Here is a 9639-nt window from a genome sequence, read left to right on the forward strand (position 1 = left end):
TGGAGTGGAAAGAGGTTGATAGCGTGGACAAACGTTGGGATAAATTCAGGAAAACTTATGTGCGGAAGGAAAATTAGTAAATTAGTACCGTTTAGTAAATTTAAGTATTACATGTTCATTCAATAGATATTTAGATAAACTTCAAACTTTAAAAAACTTTAATCCTCTTTTCTTTTCGTTTTCAGGAAGACAGAATGGGGTTCGGAGGGAGAATGGACTGTTGCGGGCAGTTCGTAAAATACAGCCTTTTTATTGCGAATTTTATAATGTTCGTAAGTATCTTTGGAGTTTAAACTTGTACTGAAATCTAATCTAATCTCAATCTACAGAATTGCCTTACAATTTAGATTGGATATTCCTTTTTCAGATCCGATAGGTTTTTTTTAAACTTTGAAGTATTATAGTTGCTTATTCGTTCTTATGGATTACAGAGATGGCTCCATAAATGGTTTGTCCTATATCAGTCAGGAAATTTATGTACGTCTCTCAAGGATTCAAGTATAGAGTTTGATTCTAGAACCTCCTCTTTCTCCTAGTCATTCCTCCATTTTCTGTCAAGTAGGTATATGGTAGATTTCACATTTGCCAAGATGTAGGTAATTACAAAAACGCTTCGGCTTTTGTTGATCTAGATATTAAACTGTTTTGAATTGAAATCGTTCACAATTCCTCTGTGCATGCAAATCAAGATAGAGAACTCTATTTGGTTGTGCGGTGCATTTGCTTTTTTTAACTACATTTTTATCATCTCAGTTTCAAATTCCCCATGATTTTTTCTCTTGTGAAATTAAGATCACAATGCTACGCACCTTTCCACGCTAACATGCAATCAAGTGAATTTCTACTTAGCAAATCAATATTGGCAACGAAGAAAGATTTATATTTGCATATTTCGATGCTTCCAGTGCAGGTTGGACTATTCCTAGACAACAAACGCAGCTTGAAGTATTTATTGTTGCACGCGAGACTTGCAACTTTCTTTTATATGATAGGTTGATGGTTTGATTAAATACGGGCAATTGATGATGTCAAACAAAGGGTTAGTGGGTTGGCTTTTGCTGGAATAACCACATGACGGATGAACAAATTGCAGCTTGCTTTAAATGGGGAAAATAGAGATATATTCAGGAGATATGGAGAGCACGTAATGCATGGTTCAAGACAATTTTCATGGGGGTGTTATGCCAGATGTGTGGGATAGTACCTAGTTGAGAAAACTTTGGTATAACCGAAGATAGGAAAGCAACAAATAGCAGAGAATATTAATTGGATCGTGTCCTCTGCTTTGATTAGGAATAACCCTTACAAGATCTCGAAAATTTTCTCTTCAATATTCTAGTGAAATATGGGTTTTTAAGTGATCCGCTGAGCCCTAGTTTCCGAATTTCAACTTTAATGTGGTGACATTAGTAGGTAAGCTGAAAACTAACTGAACTTGAACTGTAGGTAAAGTAAATATTTCCACGAAAAGGGTAAAGTTATTTTAGACTGGAGTCGAATAACTCATTGTATATCTTGTATTGTAACAGGCGGTCAATTGCTTTTTGCAATTTCTGCAGTTATTACAAGAGATTTAGATAAATATTTGCAGAACGCGTCGTTTAGTGGTTGGTTATAAAATCTGAGTGTCACAGGAATTTTTGAAGGAAGCAAGCATTGTGGCGGAGTTGATGTTACAACTCGAATAACACAAATTCGAGTCATTAACGCTTCGGATAGGAAGTGACCTCAAGGGAACTGCTATTAAAAACGGACCATGATTTGTTTCTGGAATGTGCGCGCGCTCCTCGATCTTCCCAATGTTCGCTTTCTCCAAATTGAGCGGCAATTCCAGCGATATAAGCTGGACATACTGGGGCAAAGTGAAGAAAGATGATGGGACTCTGGAGAGTATTCCTCTTCCTCTTGCGTTTGTATTCTAGAAAGCCGAAGTGGTAGCAGACGGAAATCCAGTGTCGGGTTGCTTCTGACGGCTTCCGCAATCTCCAACTGCAACATTTCGGTCGGGGTTAAGGTGCATCACAATTGTACAATGCTGCACACCAACGGGACTAGGGGAGAAGGATGCTTTCTATGAACAGATAAACGGGATCCAGAGGAAGTTTCCTAAGGGTGACCTTGTGATCGTGATCGGCTCTGACAACACCTTGCCCGGACATGCGGTGGAATCATGTCTCCTAAAAAGGCCGACGAGTGGGTCTCCCCAAGGGCACTTGGTGTAGAACAGTAGAGGAGGAGTACGAGCGTCTCGGGAAATCGTGAGAGGCGTTGAAGTGTATTTCATTATTATTTTACTTTTGCTATAAGGTCGCCAAAGTGCACAATTGACCAGTCATTGGTATAACCCTCAAGGATTTAAGAACACGAGGAAAGGAGGGAGATGTGAAACTAATTCTCGGTGAACTCGATGAACTTTTTTATAAAGGGATAATGAGAGCGTCTTCCTATACGTAAGGAAAATGCCAATTTTGGAACCCTTCGTTAAAATTTGTATAGAAAAGTGTTTGTTTGTTTTTCACGATACGACCATCAACGTTATAAGTGAAGCACTTGACTAAGGAAGGCGTATGGAGAAGTGTTATAGGAACTGCAATACAAACTGCAGCAAGTTGAGGCGAGAAGGAAGAGGAAGGAAAGCAATTTCAAGGCAATACAACGTAGCCAATGTGGTCTTGGTAACCACATATTTCTCCCTAGACTTAGATGTCAGTGGCTTTGCGAGCTTCACAGGGCTTTAAAGAAATTAAGATCGGCACGGCTTCCGGAAATCTTGTAGCGTGTTTGAGACGGAGGTTCCTATGAATCTCAGTGCTGAAAGCGGTAAGAGCGCAAGAACTCGGGGGAGGAAGGGACCTAACAAGAAAATAGATTAGCGGGGATGGTTTCGAAGGTTTCGTCGGAAGGTAAAGGAGCGAGGGCGGGATCCGAGTTGATAGTTGTCAAGGCTGAAGTTAAACCATTAATTCCAATTCAAGAGGAAGATTATGAATATCAGGAGCGGCATAAAGAGGTGCAAAATTAGGAAAGGCGATTTGTAAAGGACAAAATCAAGAGTGCGGTTTAAGTGTTTTCTGGTGAGGTTGACCTGTAGAGCAGCGCAGGTGTTCATAAAGGTTGACAAAAGGAGGGAAGAGTGAAAGGGGGGAACATTAGGTCAGGTGAGTAAAGGAAATCAAAGCCGTCGCCAACAATCAAGCGGAGAGATGGAAAAACTATCGTCAGGCAAATTGGTTTGAAAAATTCAAGGAGAAAAAGAAAAAGGATCATTTTGTTCACTTTTGGAATAAAGATTACCTTTGCCCACTCCCATGTCCTCGGTGTGGTCCCAAGGCCATAATGCCCCTCACCACTCACAGGAGGAGGTCTAGAATGATTTCTAGTCCCTTTTTGAAGTAGTGCTGGAAAGATATTATTCATTTCGAATGATTTAAAAGTTCTACTCTAGTTTCCAAGTTTATCTCTTTTGCTATTCTCCAATTTTCATTTTTCCTCTCTGTTTATTATTGGAGTGGCAGTTTGCTATTATTTTCCGCAATAGGATAAGACCCTGGGAAATAAGTTTTGAAAAGTACTCATTGACAGCTGAGTTGATTGGTATCCGACGTAAAATTACGGTATGTACCCCACTGCTACCAGTGAGATTTGAACCACGACCTTTCGTATGACAGCCTTGTGCTCTAACCACTTAGCTATCCGGACACTAGAACTTCTACTGATGCTTCTCTTTTCCCATTTTTTCTGTCCAAAAGCTGCAAACAAATTTTGTGGTTTAGTTGGTACTTTACTATCAGCAGTTTCTACTGCCAGGACAGTATGGAGTGAAGATTTAGTTGGGGCCCTGTAATTTCACCTTGTCGAATTCTTGTATCATTGTTAATTAATTAAGATTTCTGACGTTCAGTCAGGAAATTTTCAGTGGTTCTTTGCTAATTTGATCATTCACTTTGTGCTTCTGGGCTAGCAGCTAATTTTGGGTTGATATTCCCCCTTTGATTCTTTTTGTTGATGAAGATTGTTCTTGCCCACTCACTTAACGGAGTTTCATTGGATATATCGGCAAAGATGAAGAGAAAGGATTGCTGCCAACATACAAGGATAGGGAGCAGCAGACTGGAAGGCGACTCATCACCAGGGGACTAGTCTGAAGTAACGTTGGACCACATAGATTTTAGACGATTCAGCATTTTCGCAAACTGAAGGCACACAGCGCAAGTTATCTGAGTGATTTCTTCCCAAGGAAGAATTTTACGATGTGACGCTCAAATCTCCCAACGTCCCTTATTTGGAGGCTCGACTGAGATCTAGGCTGAACTTAATCATAAGGAAGGCCCTGGGCGAAGAACAAAGTTCGTCCACCCCGAAGGACCGATTCCGGCTGTTGTTTCTTTGTCGTCAAAGTTGGTTTCGTTCATGTTCCCAGCTTCCTCAACAGCATACTTTTGTGTAGTACACTAACCTCCGATAGAGTGACCTAATCTTTGCCCATCGATAAGTTCCATTTTAGAATCGAATCGTTGACCCATTCGACTTTGATGCAACTGGGGAGAATCGCAGCTTTTGGATGAATTCGACCGAGAGCCTTTTTGATTGCAAACGGTATTGGGTATCGAGTTGGGATGCTTTCTTTATCCGGTAAAGAGGTGGGGGTACGGTTCGGCAGCGGAGCTGTGTACGCTTTTTTGCACATTATGGCTTCCTCAAGGAGGTATTACCATTAATCGCTATATGCGATATGTCAGGAAAATATCTTTGTCGCTTTTAGCCATTTGGTTCTAGATGTGATGGATGGTGCCAATTTATCACCCCAATTTATTTTTCAGATCGGTGGAGCATGTGTGTTTGGTCTCGGTGTTTGGACCATAGTAGACAGAAGTTTCGTCAACGAACTACTCGGAACAAACTTATTTTCTGGCGCTGTATACGTACTCACCATAACATCTGCCCTTGTCTGCATACTTTCCTTCCTAGGGTGCATGGGAGCCGTTAAGGAAGTGAAATGCTTATTGTTAACGGTAAGAATTCAAATGATTTCCAATTTTTCAACACACCAATTTTGAAACCCCATATGTTCTTGCAGTATTTCATCATAGTTTTCCTGCTATTTGTGACGATGCTTATAGGAGGAATTCTTGGATACGTGTTTAGACAACAAATTTTACAAACCATGAGACAGGTAAGGAACTTTAAAGTACTCTCATACAGTCCCAATTAATTAAAAATATCCTTCACAGGAGATGTACTCTTCATTGAAATTCTACGGTAACCGACGCGAAATCACGCAAGCTTGGGATCTCACCCAAGAGCGTCTAAAATGCTGTGGTATTGACTCGTGGCATGATTGGCAATTGACTGGTCGCATTCCAGAGTCTTGCTGTCGCGAGACCTACGGCGGTCAAAGACAACCTTGTTCAGAATCACCCTCACCTCTAAGTCTGTATTCAAAGGGATGTTTGAACACGACAACATACTTCATTCAGGATCATGCAGCGATAATCGGCGCATCTGGAATAGCTGTAGCGATTTTAATGGTGAGTTGATCTGTTACACTTGCTGCTGTGAGAACTAATCAATGATGATTTTTTTCCTTAAAATTCAGATATTTGGCATGATATTCTCCTGTTCGCTGTTTAATATGATCGAATGAAACAGTCCCAACTAACGATCCCTACTGCAACTTTATTGTCAAGAAAGTTATAAAATTGTCACTTTCGAAGTTACCCATTCAAGTCAGCAACGAATTGTTTTTAAAAGTAAAAGTAATGGTGTTTGAAGCAAACCATGATTATACACGTAAAATAAAATGATTCTTTCCTCTTGTTACCAGTGGAACTCTTTGCTTTTCACTTTTATTTTGAAAAAGTAATATTTTTGAAAAGTGCATCTATGCATTCGTTATTATAGTTTAGCCTAAGTTACGAATAAGATACATGAAACCTATCAATCAAGAACGAGACCGTCCGAATCACGATTGTACAAATTATATTTTAGCAGATTTCATAATTTTTCCTTTTTATTTATTATTGGTATTCCGCATTTGCAAACAAACATTTCATTTTAATAAGTTTTTATTCCTATTGTTTTCCATAAAAAGTGATTACGTTGTGTTAATTTCTATTGGATTATTTTTATGTTGTTTTTAAGATGTCTTCACATTCTTTTAATAATTCATTAGCTTTATCATAAATGTACATCATGTAAAAATAAATGTATATTATAAACTATTCGATAAAATGTAAATTAAACATTTTGGTCATATGCAGTGTAAATGGCGTAATAAATAAAATTTTCCTTCGTATTTGAGTCATTAAATTTATCTGATACTATAGCACTGAGAAATGGAATGGGAAACACCAAAATCGACTCCAGTCTAGCTTATTTTTCAATGACAACGTTCGATCCAACTTGGTATTTTCAATCTTTTCACAAATTTTTTTTTTCTTCTTTGTTTTCCCTCGTGGTTGGGTAGCTAAATTCGTTTTCGCACCCACTAAAACGTCTAAAACGCTACTCCTCGCGCTTACCCCCCTTAGAGAGCCTTCAAGTCAAGAAATGCCTTTTACCATCGGAGGAAGTGTTTGATCAAGGCTGTTTGTTATTCGGCCCCTCCACCAATCGAGCATAACTCCATCTGCTAGCGTTTCTCCGCATTTCTCTGACAATGTTGTATGAAGAGAGCGCCCCTGTGTCTGCACCCTCCCCAAGACAAAAAGGTGCGGTTGGCGTAGGTAGGTAGGTATCAGTGGCCGCTCCGAAGAGCCCAATTAGCGCTGTCGTGCGCCATTTTGATGCCACAAACTCCTAAGATCGTGGCTGCTGTTATGAGAACAGGGAAGCAGAATCCAGCCGGCTTAGATCTTCAAAGCCAGCCGGTATCATTCATGGGGGAAAGCAGCTCTCCCAAACTGCAGCTAGAAATCTTTTGGAGGTCCCAAAGAATGGTTTACCCTGTGCCCGTAGCCTGACTCTAGCTAGAGCTGGGCAATCGCAGAGGAAGTGCCTGAGGGTTTCTCCTTTTTCTCCGCAGTTTCGGCTTTGCGAATTGTTGGGTATGCCGAGCCGGGTGGCATGGTCCCCTATAGGATAGAACCACGTGCAGGCCACCGTAATCTTCTATGCATTTGCACGCGTCTAGCACAGGAACTCTTGTGATCGGATTTTGTTATAAGCAGGCCAAATCCTCGTTGACTTGGTCCAGGTGGTAAACCTTTGCCATTTAAGGAGCGCGGCTGTTAAATATTGCGAGTAGATTCCGCTCTTGACAGTCGCCAGCGAGACATCGACTGTACCCGCCGAAGGACTGTCAAAAGCAGAGCCCTGCCTGGCCAATCCGTCTGCCCGTTCATCCCCCTCTATGTTTCTATGACCGGGAACTCAAAGGAGGGTGACCTTGTGCGTGCCGCCCAGACTGTCCAGCGCGCTTCTGCACTGCCCCACCTGCCGGGAGATTATTCTTAATCGTAATTTAAAATATATATGTGTCCCAGAGTTTCTGACTGAAAAACTTGTGGCTGTCCAACTTTCAGTAAAAGCCGGGGGAGAACTCGACAGGCAGTTGTGGTATCGGGTTCCATCATAGGAGACGACATCTGGATCCAACCGCAGTTAGTCGCTAGACTGATGGTATTCTGGTATTCTGCGAGAGGAAGACGCCATCACTTTTCCCTTTCTGCCGATGCCAATCTCTGAAGAGGTGAGTACTTTCCTGGTTTTATTTTTAGCAATGATTTACATAGAAATGTATAACATAGGGAAAACTCCAACATTCGTGACCAGTACTAGACAAGAGGTACTAGACATAACTGGTTAAGAATTGGAGAGTGTCGATTGCGCCCTCTATGTCGGGTCATAGAATAATTAGATTTGACATTCGGCTGGATACTTTGAGTTCCAGGTATGTTGGGTAGGAAGGCAATTAGGCAGCAGACGAACTTACCATGAAGGGAGCAGGGACGTCTCTATATGGGCCAAAACCCTCCTGTTGAATCGGTAAAGGGTTCATGGCTAGGACATTGGGAGATGAAAGGGACCTATCCTGGGTGAACCTATCAGGAATAGAACATAGTTGCTCATGCAGATTAAATAGTTGCCTGGGAAATCAAGGGATATCTGCCTGCAGATTCTGCGAGGAGAGTGATGAAACTTTCACACATGTTCTGGGATATTGTCAGGCATTTGTGCATATGGTTTGTTAATTATGGCCACAACGATGTTTTCGTGACAAATGGGCCCAGCAGAATAAGTCCTACATAGGTACCGAATAACTAAGATTGATCTAGATATTACAATCCCAGTTCCGGCTTGTGCTGAAGACTCTTCTGGATTCCGAGCACCTGTCACCACAAAATGCCAACTGTCTGCTTCCTCCCCGTCCCTGCATAGGATATGATGTATGTGGTTAAAATCAAACCCCTCTCAAGGACATCGCGAACTTCCACCTTCGTAGTGACTTCCTCGATATCCTAGCAAACAAAGATTCTAGGCTTTAGGTTGACCTCACATCATAGGGTGTGTGTGTGTTTGAGGTGGGGGAAAGGCAAAGTCTCTGAGCACTCAGACCATAGTGGTCCGTTGTACTCGATTCCCCCGGATAACGGAATATCCTGGATTCATTTATGTATCCAAGGATTTCCGTTAGTGGGTGTGATGGTACCCTTGCAGTTGGAGCACATCAGCACCAAAAATCTGATGTCTGATGCGTCCATAGGCGAGGCACTCACATAGAAAATATTCCGTGGATTCCGTTTCCTCATTACAGGAGGGGCACGTATCATTTTGGAGAATTCCTATTCTGAGCATATGCCCAGTTAGTGAATTATGGCCAGTTAGAATGCCCACAATACTCCTGCAAGTCCTCCTGCTTTTCGACAGGATACACTTTGCTGTATGTTTGTTTGGTTCTCACTGGTTTGGTGTATCTAGCAGCATTAAGGCTCAGTCACCTGTCATTATGAGAAGCTTGTTCCCAGTTTTTGATAGCAACATTAGCTAGAAATTGAACCCTCTTTTGCTAAAGTATCCAAGATTTCATTTCCCTCTACACCACAATGACCGGGTACCCAGAGTAATTCCACCAGATTGAATCTAGAAACAGAGTTCAATCGATTTCTACATTCCTGAACGATTTTTGAAGTGAACAAAGTACTACTCGAAGCCTTGACTATCGCTGCAAATTGCGATGCGTCTGTTCTTCAACCGCTCGTCAATTATCCAGATTACCGCCCTTAGGATCGCATACACTTTAGCCTGTAAGACGGTTGTATATTGTCTCAAGGGAAAAGCCGACATCTCGTTTTTATTTGAGAGGTAGTTCTGTTTTTGAACCATCCGTGTAGAAGACTTCCGTATATACTGGCACTCTTTGGGACTTCCCAGTTCTCTATACGTTTCAGGGTAACTTCATATCTTCTACCAAACATATGTATGGGGATCCGAGAATCAGAAGGCGTTGAGAACACTGGATTCAGTTCTCCCAATGACTCTTCTAATGCTCTGTGATGGCAGCCTTTCGTCGCTTCCGCTGTTACGTAGCGATCAACACCCATTTCAGGACACAGCGTATATCCACTTTATTAAAGTTTCATCAACACCACGCTCTATCGCGGCATTCAAAAGCCCCTTGAATGTCCCAGAACACCCATA

At 41.6% G+C, this 9639-nt stretch overlaps 1 protein-coding gene across 1 annotated transcript in view; it reads left to right on the forward strand.

Annotated features, from left to right (window-relative positions):
* Nucleotides 1-5826, forward strand: part of LOC119647886 (tetraspanin-11) — a 72741-nt gene extending 66915 nt beyond the window's left edge. Inside the window, exons 3-7 of the mRNA XM_038049180.1 lie at nt 186-272; nt 4821-5012; nt 5078-5173; nt 5232-5528; nt 5597-5826. Coding sequence (XP_037905108.1) covers nt 195-272; nt 4821-5012; nt 5078-5173; nt 5232-5528; nt 5597-5644 — 711 coding nt within the window. The 5' untranslated portion in view covers nt 186-194 and the 3' untranslated portion in view covers nt 5645-5826. The remainder of the gene's footprint in view (nt 1-185; nt 273-4820; nt 5013-5077; nt 5174-5231; nt 5529-5596) is intronic.
* The last annotated feature ends 3813 nt before the right edge of the window (nt 5827-9639 follow it).

Source organism: Hermetia illucens, chromosome 2 (genome assembly GCF_905115235.1).
Source record: "Hermetia illucens chromosome 2, iHerIll2.2.curated.20191125, whole genome shotgun sequence".
Lineage (NCBI taxonomy): Eukaryota > Metazoa > Arthropoda > Insecta > Diptera > Stratiomyidae > Hermetia > Hermetia illucens.